Source organism: Zingiber officinale, chromosome 4B, assembly GCF_018446385.1.
Source record: "Zingiber officinale cultivar Zhangliang chromosome 4B, Zo_v1.1, whole genome shotgun sequence".
NCBI classification, from domain to species: Eukaryota; Viridiplantae; Streptophyta; class Magnoliopsida; order Zingiberales; family Zingiberaceae; genus Zingiber; species Zingiber officinale.
Window position 1 is genome coordinate 138,525,617 of NC_055993.1, and position 14,220 is coordinate 138,539,836.

Sequence of the window (14,220 nt, forward strand, 5' to 3'; positions counted from 1 at the left end):
AAAAATATAAACCCTATGATCCTAGACCTTAAACCCTAAATCTTAAATCCTCAACCTTAAATCCTAAAACAAAATTGATAATTAATAATAAAAAATATAAACCTTAAATTCTACATCTAAATCCTAGATCCTAGTTTATAATTGATGATTAAAAAGTGGGAGGGAGCCGCTCGTACAGATCGAAATGTCAAAAATGAATCCGACTCAACGACTCGATCCGAATCAACTAAAAAACAAATCAAGTTCTGTTTGAAAATTTTTTAGTTCAGGTCGAATTTTAATTGGAGGGTTTCAGATTGAAAATGGTTGGATTGATTTAACAAGTTTTTTTTTTGACTACATCAAATTTAATTTTGAAAATTAAGATACCATAAATATATATTAATATGAATGTTAGTATGATAATGATATAGTATTAAAATAAAAATAAAGAATTATAAGAAAAATAATTAAAAAATTATTTTGAATCGAATTTTTCAAATTATTCAAGTTGATCGGATTTGAGTTTAGGAATTTCGAGTTGAAATCGGGTTCAGGTCGGATTCATATTGAGATTTAAAAAAAATTTAGACCCAACCTAAATCTAAATCCTACCTATTTTATCTATCCAAATTGACACCCCTATATAAGGACAAGATTTAACAAATCCATATATCTCTCCACTATCCAAAAATTAAAAAAAAAACTCTCAACTATTCTTTTATGGGTCGTATTTTTTTATTATATTTTACCGTATATATAATAAGAATTTATAACATTAATAATTTAAAAAATTACATTATATCGACCTAAAATATTTTATTTTAATTAAAAAATAAAAATAAAAATAAAAAAAAAGGAAGGAGCGGCTCCCTCCAGAGAGGGAGCCGCTTCCCGCTGAAAATGAGGTTCCTCGTTTAAGCCACGTCAACGATCGGAGCTCTGTGGATGCTCTTATCAAAGGATTCTACCCCACGTGCCTCACACGTGCGAACATCTCCTTAAGTTAGAAGCCATCGGAGCAGCCACCTTACTGCTTCGGGCAAGGGTTTAGGTCACCGCCTCGCTCGTCTCGCTTTGTGGCTGCGATCTCTGTAGCTCGCCAAAAAGAATGAGGTCTGTGTAATTTCCACTTTGCAAGTCCACATCTTTCTTCGCTCTTGTGCTTCTCGTCTCTGTTCTACTTGGTTTTATGCTGCGGAAACGAAGAGCACGGAATGATGCCCGTTGGAACTCTTGTCGCCTACCTCCACCAGAGCTTCAATTATTGTTGTTCGTACATTTAAATAGTCCAAAATTTTCTTGGAGCATCACTTACCAACATCTAGTTGCATTATTTAAGCTAGTTGTTTTTGCTATAAGAGTATAGTGGACTTGCAATTTTTCAGGGGAAAATTTCCATCTTTTAGGCTACATGGATCATAAAATTGGAGATTACTTGAATACTGGAAACAATTTTGATACCCGTACTTGGAAAATATTGAACATTTTATCATATGCCCTATTGTCGTAGTCTCAACATAATTGTTTTTCCTTGACTTTTAAATTTTCATGATTAATGAGGTTGGCTGACTGTAGGCTAAAAAAAGACAGCGAAGATAAAATTATATTTTCTCTAAATTGATAACTTGAGCTTTTAGAATTTATTAGAGATCCTGTATTTATGCATCTAGCATGAATGAAGATTAATTAAGTGGAATTAACAGAAGTGATGTTGCATTAGATTCTATCTAGGATAAAAAATAAATAAGGAAGGCAAAAAATTGTCAAGGTAAGTGAGCTAGATAAGAAAGTGCATATCATGTTCCTGTAAAGTAACTGAAAGACAGCACTTTTTTTTTTGTTTTGTTTCTGAAAGTTTTTTCTCAACTCATTATTTTGTCCGTGTTTTAATTTGTGCAATAGACAAGCATGTAGTTCATCAAATATCACTTGACATTTTGATGATATGCTAGCCGGGTCATGCCTGATCAAAATTCTCACGTGGAAAGTTTAAGGTGCTTGAACATTGTCACTAAGGATTTTCTTTTCTCATCCCTTTACGTAGCTTTTCCTTAAGCTCAATGATGGTGGTATTAGTCTATTAATTTAATATAGTATAAGGGATAAGAAATCCATTATGGAAACATGGCATTACAGCACCTTTTTTTTGTTTTGTTTCTGAAATTTTTTTCTCAACTCATTATTTTGTCCATGTTTTAATTTGTACAATAGACAAGCATGTAGTTCATCAAATATCACTTGACATTTTGATGAGATGCTAGTGGGTCATGCCTGATCAAAATTCTCACGTGGAAAAGTTTAAGGTGCTTGAACATTGTCACTAAGGATTTTCTTTTCTCATCCCTTTACGTAGCTTTTCCTTAAGCTCAATGATGGTGGTATTAGTCTGTTAATTTAATATAGTATAAAGGATAAGAAATCCATTATGGAAACATGCCATTTTGTGCCAGTTTGATTGTCTATAATTAATAAAAAATTATTTTCTTATGAATTATTTTACTTGTCAGTCGTTTCCCTGAAATCAAGTGGGCGCAGCGTATTGACAAGGTCTATGTCACTGTTCAATTGCCTGATGCAAGAGATGTGAAAGTTAATCTAGAACCTGATGGCATTTTCAATTTCTCTGCCACAGCTGGTGTTTCAAATAATTTTTACGAGCTAAAATTAGAACTTTTTGATAAAGTAAATAAAGAGGTAATGTTTCTAATTCCTTCTTAATCAACTGATATTTTCTTGTTTCCCATCACCTAACTTGTAATGCATTGCCTACCAGGAAAGCAAAATTAATATAGGTGTCAGGTCTATCTTTTGTGTGATTGAAAAAGCAGAGCCGCAGTGGTGGAAGAAGCTACTGCGTGGTGAGGGAAAGACTCCTCACTATGTGAAAGTTGATTGGGATAAGTGGGTAGATGAAGATGATGATGGTATATTCCCTTGTACTTTCTTGCTTATTGGTTGTAACAAAATGGTACCATCATGATGAATACTTCTATCATATACATGCAAATCATGCATTTCTTTTCTTTACTACACATGGATGCTTGCTGAATGCATATCTCAGAGATGTATGATGCAAAATTTAAGGTTCATTTTGTTTGGCTAAAAGTCAGATGATGAATGCCCAGTCAGCAAATGCCATAGCACTTGATTTTTTATTTGCTTTTATTACCTGTATGCATGTATTCACTCAGAGCAAATTTACTTTTTTCTGTCCAGATCCGATTTTTTTCCTATTATCTTATCATTTAATGGTTGTCAAAAACCATTAAAATCATGAATTGGAAAAATGTCTCCACAAACTGATCAATGGCACTAAAACATTTTGGGTACGCAATGATGTTCATTTCCTCATATAATTAGTCATTCATGTGATATTATGGTCACACTACTTAAGAAATAGGGCTTATTAAGATTTTTTATCTTGATTTTTACGTGATCAATTTCTTTGCTTATGCTTTTGTCTATTGCTGTAGATGAATACCAGAACATTTCAGGTTGATATTTTCACATATCATTTATTGATCTTGAACCTGCCTCTTCTAGACAATGCCTGAAGAAATTATTACCTTCTATTGGTGATGTTTTGACTACATAACTGTCTTCAGTTTACCAAATAGGAAGTATTGTTCATGCTACTACTAAACTACTTGTCTGCTAAACCTTAAGACACTTGGGGCCACTCACTGGATATATTTAATGTATAATTGAATTAGCTCAACGCGTTCAATCATTTTTTTTTTGTTCTTCCATACATATAATTGACAAATCATTGGCTAGATTTTATTTCTTGGAACAATTTTGCAATTCATATGCCATTGGTGTTGCTGAGTTTTCCCCCCTGATTGACTATAGCAGGTCGGCCTGATTTGGATTTGGGAGGCATGGATTTTTCGGTAATGGCCACCTCCCATATTACTTCCTGCGAACTTTAATTCGGTTGATCTTTGATTTATTTGTATATTCATTTCCAGAAATTTGGTGATATGGGTGGTGGTGCTATGGATGATGATTTTGAAGATAGTGATGATGAAGGTAAAGTTGTAGAAGCTACCATTTAGTTAATTCCTTATAGTAATTTAATTTCATTGCGTTATTTGTTCCTATGCGCTGATATTCAAATATCAGTGATCTATTTTACTGCGTTTAATATTAGGAACTTTGTGTCAAACCATGTCAAAGGACTCTAATAACCTTATAAAAGATTGTCTCCTATAGTCCACACCCTTTCATGTCTTTGAGCTGAATAACTCATATTTAACCTCAATGAAGTCACTATATAGCTTACAATGTTACAACCATTTGAAATATTTACTGAACTCTGATTTAGACATGTTAAATTTGTATGGCTTGAATTAGGATATAGAACAACTGAACAAGCCAGAGTCTCAACTATTTGAAGTTGCTTGTGTGCCTTATTTCTCAATTGAACTCTGTATGATTGTGTTGGTTGATTTAAGATATTTTACTATATCAAATATTAAAAGTTTGATAATAAGGAAATAATTTTACTTTGCATGGCATATTGTTGCCAAAAGTCTATTGGACTTGTTGGCAGGCACACACAAAAAAAGTGGGTATAAGAAGACAAAATAGAAGGGGAAAAATGATGGATTGTATAATGCAGAAATGTAAGAATAAAGCAAATTATGAATAACAAAGTAAGGGTAAAAGGCAAAGAAAAGCTTTTCTTCACTTCCTTTTATGTTATTATGTTGATAAAATTTCATTTTGATCCCATAATTTACTTTTTCATTTTATCCCTCAGTAATATTTTACATTTTACCTCCATATATTGGTATAATAGAAACAAAAATACCCCTTGACCCTAATGTTGCTTCTTCTCTTATGCAAACAATGATTTCTCCATTGAGATAATAAGATGAAGGTATATTTGAAAAATCAAATTCAAATAATCAAATAAATTGGGTAGAATTAAATTAGGCATGTAGATCGTGGGGAAGAAGAGATTCATAGAAGAGTTTATGGTGAAGTCTACAACAAGTTAACAAGATAGGTAAAGTGTGGAAAGGATTTGTAAGCACACTAAACAATCACAATTTTGTCATTCTAAATTTTCATAATTCCTATCTGGTCTTGTCACGTGTTGCACTTGGATGAACATTAGCCTCTCCAATTGTGTTGATGGAGGAGAGGTACTTGGTTTCTCTTTTGGATGGAGTGTTTTATGAGAAAGCTAGGGAAATCATTTCCCCACTGCTTGTCTTGTTGCGCTCCTTTTGTTATCCAGTGTAAATATAAAGGGGTATTGGATATTATATGCTCCAAAAGAAGTATAAGCCACTGTGATCTCGGTCAGCCATCAACATCTTTAGTGTTGATCCCAATATATTATTATATGATAGTTCTCAAGGCTGTTTTTTTTTACAAACTCTATCCTTCTATGTCAATGTCAGTATTCATCTAGTTTTCTCTTTAGTTTTCAGTTCATCAAATCTGGAGTGAGCACTAGAATAGTGATAGTGGTATATATTCAATGACGCTTTGCCTTTTGCTCGATGTCGTAACCATGCACTTAATGTCTTCTACTTTTTAACAGAGCCAGCAGAAAAAACTGAACATGCACCTGGAGACGCGAAAACCCAAGAAAACCTGTCGGATGACAAAAAAGAAGCTGATTGAAGCATGTGAAAGCCCTTCCATATGTTTTTGGCACCATTGTTGTGGTTTACTATCTGGATTGAGGAGACATGTTAAATTGCTATATTAGCCTTAAATCATCTAAGAGGAGACAAGGTGTTGAGATTATGAGATTAGCTTCTAGGGTTGACTGATTGTTGAAAATTGTGATTCCATGCTTTGCTAATCATGTCATTGAAGTTTAACTATTTACTCTGTCGCCAGCATGATTTGTTGAAACTGTGGTTGGCTTGTTTCATCCAATTTTCTCTCCCTTTTTTCTTCCTTTTTTTAATGATTATATGGTGTCATTGAAACTTGAGGTCATTAGAAAATTTCATCATTGTTGGTTTGTCATCCGTTCACCTTTTTCATGCATCATGAAGGATAAGAATATAAGTCCTCTCGGGATGGTGCAATGGTTAAGACATGAGATATTGTCATAGATCATTTAGATCATTGGATTCAAACTTAATATGTTTGAGTACTTTTTCTTATGTCTTGGTCATTGTATTAATGGTTAGTAGTTATTCATGATTTATTTTTTTCGTGTTGGTCTTGGAGCATATTAATGGGGGTGTTGGGTGAGCCAATTATTTTTTGCCACATGAAAGATAATAATATAAGACATTTTTGCCTCGGCCTACAGTGTGGTAAAGCAATTTGAGAGAAATAGAGCATTGTGGTTCCAGTTCGGATCCTCTATCCCTAAATTTTTTTATCCTCGTGTCCTTTGTCGATCGGATGGATCATATTACATCTCAAGGTATCATGTCATTTTAAAGATGTGTGCAGTATCTTCGTGATGTGCAAGGCATCCTTGAAATGTAATTTGATCCGTCCGATCGATAAGGGGATACAGGGATAGAAAAATTTAAGGACAGAGGATCCGAACTCTGTGATTCCATCCGAGGCCAGATCCTTTGGATTACTTTTGCGGTCCAAAGGATGTCCCGTTTGTATATATTGGTAGGGATAAATGATCTTCATCTATTTTACAAGTAGAGATTATCTATCCCATCAATACATATAAAGGGACCATTATCATAAAAAATGGTCCAAGGATCTTCCCTGGTTCCATCCATGCTTGGGTGCTTAATTTCTTAATTTGAAGGAAACAAATGGAACAAACTGTGTTGAAGGATCCATTGAAAGCATTAATAAATAATCTTTATATTAATAATATTTATTTCTTCTATTTAAATTTTTTTGGTAAATTATTAAATCAAGTAGTCAAAGTATCTAATTGAATTTTAAAATTGTAAAATTATGTATTCAATTTATTTTTTGCCCCGCTGTATTAATTTTTTATACTTTAACAAAATTAACTAATTTAACTAACTATAAAATTTATTAATCATTTTTAAATAATTCATAGTCTCTACTTTTATTTTGAAATATAGATATGAAGAGTTGTTTTATAATTTTATTAAATTATTCCTGATTAAATTATATTTTTTAAAAAATTCTAAACGTCAAATACAATTTTTTTTACTTCAATAAGAAATATTTAGCCGGATTAGGGTTTCATAGGCTGCCGCCGAACGAATCTAAACCCCTAAAAACTCCGTCTTTCTCTGTCGTTCTCTCCATCGCTGCCGGTCGCTAATGGCGAAGACAACCGGCCGCTCGAATGCCTCAAGCAAAAAGGAGAAGAAGAAGAAGAAGGGAAGCAAGCGCTTCCTCTCCGGCCCCGGTGCCGCAGCCATGAAGGCCTCGAAGCCTGTTTCAGTTGTGAACCCCTTTGAGAGCATATGGTCACGCAGGAAATTCGACGTCCTTGGAAAGCGCCGCAAGGGCGAAGAGCGTCGCATTGGTCTCGCTCGCTCTCTTGCCATTGAAAAGGTGCTGCTACGTCCCTTCAACCCGTCTCCTCTTTTGATCCTTATCCTGTGATTGGCATATGATTTACTGTCCTTTTATTACTGAAAGAGTGTCGTTATTCTAATGGAATCTCCTGCGAATAAAGAAAAAGGGTGAAATTGGAAACTGGCAATCTTTTGGTTGTTTCTCTAGTGCTCACTCCAGAATTGTTTGTAATTAACAGAGGAAGAAAACTTTGCTTAAAGAGTATGATCAGAGTGCAAAGTCGTCTGTGTTTCTGGACAGGCGAATTGGTGAAAAAGATGACACGCTTCAAGAGTTCAACAAGCAAGTCTTGCGTCTACAGCGTGAGCGTCAGGTTGTATTTACTAATTATAATTATAGAAATTCACGTTTTCATCAATCTATATTATGAGTCTTATGATATATATCTCTATTTAGCTTTGCAACTATGTTGAGTTGTGCTCCATGATCTATCATGGTTGACACCTTGGCGAGTGGTTGCTGTTATTTAATATTTCTTTTAACCATTTGATACTATCTGCTACAAATTACAACAAATAAGAGTTTGCTTTTGCTTGTTCCAAAGATGTAACAATGCTTGGATGTGAGCTTAATGTTATAATTGCTCATGTTGGAACATATCTTTCACGATTTTTGTAATCATCAGCCCTTCCTGTGTGCACACACTCGAGATGTATTGAATCAAATTTCCATATGTCAGTGCCCATCTCTCTTTCTGTGTAGTATTAATTGTATTGTTGATGGTTTTTTGTTGAGAATGTATTTATCCCTATGTGATCCTCATGTTTTTTCTAATCTATTCTTTTCATGTTAGATACATGCAACATAAGATTGAAATTAAGACAGCATTCTTAATTGCAAAGTTAATTTTATTTTTCTATTTGTGTAGTTAAAGTTGAAAAAGTCTAGAAAATACAATTTATCAGATGATGAGGAAGATGCTATGACATTAAATCAGCTTCTTTCATCTGATAGAGATGATTTTGAGGAAGAAGTGCCTCCAGATGATGATCTTGATGCTGACATAGATAATCACAGTAAGTGTTTCCTGCATATATAACTACTTTTCCCACATATTTGCTGTCATAAAAGATCACTGTTGTGCCATGTCAAGGTAACCTACAATGACTGTAGTTTGAGATGAATTGCTGAAAAAAAATCTATTATAATAGGACTACTTTGGCAGGCTGAACCAATTTGTGATATTACTTGTTGATCTTCTTTAAAACTAATAAATAGTACAATAACATATGTGAATTTGCTTTGTGTATCATGATTGAATAAATCTTTTTTTTTTCCTGGAATTTGGACAAACTATAAATTTAGCGAAAGGAATAATAGACATTGGGTTTAGAGTTTTTTATTGTACCTGGAGGTTCTTGACATTTGTGCTTTCCAGATGGTTCCGCTTCTTCACGGCGATTAAGTTTAAATTCTCTGCCTAAATCTTCAGAATTGGGTTTGCCTGATGAAGAGGATGAGGTAAAATCCATCTCATTGCTTAAATATGAAATCAACTTTTGATATTTATGGTGGAATTTTGTTACTTAAAAGTATGGTTCAGCTATAATTACAGTTATCCATGCCTCTTCCTGACCTGTTTGTTATTTGTTTTACTAACATGAACATGTTCAAAGCGTAGTTTATAGTGAAGTTTCTGCTATTTCCATTTATTAGTCTTCTTTAATCCAATTGTGTGATCTGGTAGTTCTTTATCTTTTTTTTTTCTTCTTCTTAAATGAATGCATCATGTTTGGACCAATCTACTGTGTTTTTTATTTATGTTTTCTAGTTGTATTCTTATCAAGCATCTCTCTTTAATTGCATCATATTTGCTTACTGCCACACCATGTTTTTTTTCTGACTCAGGAGGCTCACAAGTCAAAGAAGCAAGTGATGGCAGAAGTAATATCAAAAAGCAAATTTTACAAGGTATGTGCATAATGATAAAAAAATGTATCTGTTATTTTTCTATACTTATGCTAAGTTTATATATATAACTATGTCTAGTAGCCCTTAAGTTGACACCATAGTTGTTCTCTTTGGCCTTCTTTTATTTGTCATCTTTTTTGAAAAATTATATATATTTATTTATGCATGTGTCTATTTATGTATAGAATTTAGAAAGATGTTTGCATACCAACTGAAAATATTTCTTCAAACATATTTCAATTATCAGCTGAAAGTTATAGTATGTTTACAGTCTTGCCAGCCATATCTTTGATTAAAATACTCTTGTTTCTTTACTCGAAACCTAAGTAAAAGGAATGATGTAAAGACTAAAATTGATTAGAATTGTCTTGAGAATGAGGCTGTAATAACTTTTTCTTTTTCATAATGTAAGGGACCTAGGCTTATGTCATGCAGAGGTAATTTACATTAGCGTCTCCAAATTGTAAGTAGCTTGATACACATTACTGCCCTTTACCTTATTTACTCTCCACGATGTTATCTTTTATGCAGTTGTAAATTGTAACACTAAGTAAAAGCATGACTACAAAAGTAAAAAGCCTCTTAGTTTATGTAGGAACATTTTGTCATCAAGTTTTAATGCATGTGTATTCATATCAGTTACTCTGTATGTAATGTGATCTGTATAGCTCTCGTATGATTATATGTGACAGTACCACACTTTGGATCTTTTTGATCTTTTGAAGATGTGAAATTAGTTTTTCGTTTCAGCAGTATATGCTGTTTTATATTTAGCCATCATTTGGTGCACTTTTGAATATAAGAAAATTTTACTGAAAGATGGGTTTTTGATCTTTGTTCCCCGTGTAGGCTCAAAAAGCAGTTGAGAAGGAAGAAGATGCAAGCCTATTGGCAAAGTTAGACGAAGACTTTAGTACAATTGCTCAAACAAAGGCGCTACGGTCTTTATCTCATCCAAGTAAGATGAAGTCATTAGATGCTCTATTGAACAAAAATATTCAAAGGGAGCACAAAGAAGGATCATTTGGTTTGCCAGTCAAGGAGTCTAATGAGAAAGTATGTCAGCATGTAGCTATTTTCCCTATATTGTCTTTGCTTTGTTTTACCAAGAATTTTTTAATTTTATGTTTACTGAAATTCTTGAGTCTAATTGTGTTTAATAAACACTAGAAAGCACAAAATGATCCATCTGTTTCAAACAGCATTATTATAGCAGTCAAGTATGATGTTTTCTCTAAAATCTGTACTTGATTCATCTTTGAATGGCATGAGCATTGGTTCTCTGGATTATTTGTAAAAGTTTCTGTGTTTTCTCAAGTCATAAACAATATAGCTTCTTACTCTTTTATCCATGTAAACATCCCTTCATTTAAGCCATCTTCAAAATTCTTGGTGCGAGTACTAAATTTTATGAATCATTTTTTTTTGGGTCAATTGGTCACTCTTTCAAATTGTTCTTGATTAGTGTTGTCAACGTTGTTGAAATTATATTATTTGTTTTCTGTTGTTAAAATGAATGATTTTGCATTGTATTTCACTTTGCTGGTGTTATCTCAGTTTTACTCTTTTCAACAGCCGGATGAATATGACAAACTTGTCAAAGAGCTTGGTTCAGATAGGAGAGCTCATGCATCAGATAGGACAAAAACTCCAGAAGAAATAGCTCAAGAAGAAAAAGAACGTCTTGAAGAACTTGAGGTAAACTTGGTGTGTTTTTTTTTGTAGCTGATTTTTAACAATTCAACTGTCTTTTATACTTTGTAGATTGTTATTATGGACAAAGGCATATTTAATTTGCTGTGCTTCTTCTTACCTTTTTTTATGGCTTCTAAATTTTAGAAACAACGTTGTGAAAGGATGCATGCTACTGATGATTCTTCAGATGAAGGTGCTAGTGATGATGAAGATATCCAATCACTTGCGAAGACTTCCAGACCTACGTCTGGTGATGATCTTGGAGATTCCTTTTCCAGTGGCAAGGATCTAATGGACAAAAGGTGTTGGGTTGACAACATAAATGAACAAAATGACACAGACAATCAGGATGAAACTGGTTCTTCGTCTCAGGATTCAGAAGGTGATGAAGATGATGAAGATTCTGATGGCAATCCCGCTGATGGAGATGACACTAGTGGTGATGAGTGCGGGAAGATATCTATGGTTAGAGACTGGGAACAAAGTGATGATGATGAACTGGATATGAATGATGAGGAAGCAGAGAACCATGACAGCCAAGGAGCAAGTAACTGTGAGAGGCAAAACATGGATTTATGTGAAGTTAATGCCAAGCCTGCTCAAAGAACAAATGCTTCTCCAAAATTAGCTACAGATGGAGGAAAGGAGATTCCTTATGTAATAGAAGCTCCAAAAACCATGACAGAGTTATGTTCCTTGCTGGATAACCGCTCAGATGATGAAGTTCTTGAAATCATTGTTCGTATTCGAGCATACAATTCAATAAGACTTGCAGCAGAAAATCGGAAGAAAATGCAGGTGTGTTTACCCATATTATTGTCCTTTCCTTTCTTTTCCCTTTTTATTATCTGTAGCTATTCTTTTTTTTTTTTCTTTTTATTTAAGTGCTTCTTTCATATATAGAATGAATACAATTAACTTGCATTGGGTTGTTTGTCTTGCAGATCTTTTATGGTATACTGTTGCAGTATTTTGCTGTCTTAGCTACTCAGCATCCAATAAACATTAAAACTATAAATTTGCTTGTTAAACCATTGGTGGAAATGAGTGCAGAAACTCCATATTTTGCTGCTATTTGTGCTAGGCAGAGGCTTATACAAATACGAACCTGTTTTTTGGAGGATATTCGAAATCCAGGTTTTGAAAATGATACTCCCTTGAGTCCTTGTTAGGTACATTGAATTTGTGATAAATGTTTGTCTTGTTTATAATTTTCCTTGACTTGTAGATAAGAGTTGCTGGCCAACTTTGAAGACTTTGCTCCTGTTGAGGTTATGGTCACTAGTATTTCCATGCTCTGATTTTCGTCATGTTGTTATGACTCCCATGCTTCTCCTTATGTGCGAGTGTCTGATGCGTTGTCCAATAAAGTCATCTCGAGATACAACAGTTGGTTCTTTCTTATGTTCAATGGTACTCTCGGTAAGTGCCTGCTGTATTATTTCCTTTTCATGCCAAGTAATTAGTGAAGTTATTACAACGCTTCTTTTGTGTGTGTAGGTGAGCAAACAATCCGGGAAATTTTGTCCTGAGGCTCTAATATTCTTGCAAACACTTTTGGCATCTTCATTAGAGATCAAACCTGGATTCCAGCAATTTCCTCAGGTTTAACTTCTGAAATCACGTGTTGGAAGATTAATCTTTATTTTTGTATTCTGCTTGCTTAAGCTGTTGTGCTTTCTTCCCCCTTTTTATCAGGTGAACTGTCTTATGGAGACTAGGATTTTAGAACCCTGGCTTCACATAGGTGATCCATCATGTGTTGTGCATCCTCTAGATTTTTATGCTGTCATGGAAATGCAAGAGGACTCGCCCTTCTTTGCCTCTGATGAATTTAGGCAAGCTGATAGTTAATTTGGCAATCTTTGTCTCTTAAAACTTAAATCTTTATCGTGCCCTGTTCTTCATTTTGATTTTCTTCTCTTTGACAGGGCAAGCATGCTATTATCGGTTTTGGAAACATTGAATGGATTCGTCATTATTTATGAAAGATTGAGCTCTTTCCCTGAGATATTCTTGCCAGTTTGTGATTTGCTCCAGCAAGGAATGCAAAATTCTAATCTGCCTAGGTTATTGCGAGACAAAATGCAAGAGGTTTTTGATTTGATCAAGAAAAAAACAGATGATCACCAGATATCTAGGCAGCCACTTCAAATGCGCAAACAAAAGCCAGTTCCAATGAAGTTACTGAATCCAAAATTCGAAGAGAAGTATGTGTCTTATTTGAAACCACATGCTTTCTTTTATTCTGATACGATACTATTTTTGTGGAAGGGCCTGAGCATAATTTTCTAAATACTTGCATAGTCGGCTCAATGATTGCTTTAATTTCTACAAGGGTTTTTGATATTTCATCAGATGAATCAATGTCCCTAGCGATATTTCTGATTCGCTCCTTCAATGTTATTAAATGATTTATGGATTAAAATTTATGCACTAGCATTATCCTTATCAAATGCTGATGTTTAATATTTTTGTGAAAATCTTCTTGTAGCTTTGTGAAAGGTCGAGATTATGATCCGGATCGAGAGAGGGTTGAGATGAAGAAGTTGAAGAAACTTCTAAAGAGCGAAAAGAAAGGAGCCATTCGGGAATTGCGCAAAGATAGTCAATTTATGTCTGGACTGAAGGAGTCTGCAAGGTTAATGCAGGACGAAGAGAGAGCAGAGAGATACCGAAAGAGCATGGCTTTCCTCCAAGAACAGGAACATGCTTTCAAGTCTGGACAACTGGGAAAAGGCAAAGGCAGTAAAGGTAAAGGCAGTAAGAGGAAGAGATGAAACAACAGTTGATGTCGTATACCTTCGCATACACCATAATCACAAAGAATTCTAGTCTCATGCAATTCCTGTATGTTTTCTTTTTCGGTTCCTCATGTATCCGCGTGTTTTTTTTTTCTGTAAGGCAGGGTTTTCGCCTGTGAATTTAATGTTATCTCAAATGGTAGAGCTTATTTAGTGGCTGAAAGTGATTTCTGTTCATTATCATCAAGAACTTAACAAATCTATCTATGAATGCCAAAAGGATTGCAAAATGTATCTAAACCCTGCAATCATCCTCACTCTTGTAGCTCAAACATGTTGAATCACAAATTTACACCTCAATGTTCATCACAAATCACTCCTA

At 34.2% G+C, this 14,220-nt stretch overlaps 2 protein-coding genes across 3 annotated transcripts; both read left to right on the forward strand.

The window, feature by feature from the left end:
- The first annotated feature begins 943 nt into the window (after nt 1-943).
- Nucleotides 944-5,828, forward strand: LOC121977050 (uncharacterized protein OsI_027940-like). 2 transcript variants are annotated; one of them, XM_042529541.1, is made up of 6 exons: nt 944-1,095; nt 2,490-2,676; nt 2,756-2,906; nt 3,835-3,875; nt 3,954-4,014; nt 5,540-5,828. In XM_042529541.1, exons 1-6 carry the CDS (start codon nt 1,091-1,093, stop codon nt 5,620-5,622), a joined length of 528 nt encoding a protein of 175 aa, XP_042385475.1. In that variant the 5' UTR covers nt 944-1,090; the 3' UTR covers nt 5,623-5,828. The 2 variants fall into 2 exon arrangements, with proteins under 2 accessions (XP_042385475.1, XP_042385477.1); XM_042529543.1 differs by having other exon boundaries at nt 3,838-3,875.
- A 1,301-nt stretch (nt 5,829-7,129) lies between these two features.
- Nucleotides 7,130-14,085, forward strand: LOC121977048 (nucleolar protein 14-like). Its single transcript, XM_042529537.1, has 14 exons — nt 7,130-7,464; nt 7,667-7,801; nt 8,357-8,504; nt 8,867-8,949; nt 9,337-9,399; nt 10,249-10,455; nt 10,975-11,097; nt 11,239-11,892; nt 12,039-12,231; nt 12,323-12,516; nt 12,595-12,699; nt 12,793-12,932; nt 13,026-13,304; nt 13,589-14,085. Exons 1-14 carry the CDS (start codon nt 7,228-7,230, stop codon nt 13,872-13,874), a joined length of 2,847 nt encoding a protein of 948 aa, XP_042385471.1. The 5' UTR covers nt 7,130-7,227; the 3' UTR covers nt 13,875-14,085.
- Nucleotides 14,086-14,220: the final 135 nt, after the last annotated feature.

Excerpts from the sequence above, each read along its gene's own strand:
- LOC121977050 (XM_042529541.1), top strand. Across the intron at positions 2,907-3,834 it reads GGTAGATGAAGATGATGATG|CAGGTCGGCCTGATTTGGAT; the intron begins GTATATTCCCTT and ends GATTGACTATAG. Across the intron at positions 3,876-3,953 it reads TGGGAGGCATGGATTTTTCG|AAATTTGGTGATATGGGTGG; the intron begins GTAATGGCCACC and ends ATTCATTTCCAG.
- LOC121977048 (XM_042529537.1), top strand. The coding sequence starts at position 7,228 with ATGGCGAAGACAACCGGCCGCTCGAATGCCTCAAGCAAAAAGGAGAAG. Across the intron at positions 11,893-12,038 it reads AAAATCGGAAGAAAATGCAG|ATCTTTTATGGTATACTGTT; the intron begins GTGTGTTTACCC and ends TTTGTCTTGCAG. Across the intron at positions 12,700-12,792 it reads GATTCCAGCAATTTCCTCAG|GTGAACTGTCTTATGGAGAC; the intron begins GTTTAACTTCTG and ends CCTTTTTATCAG.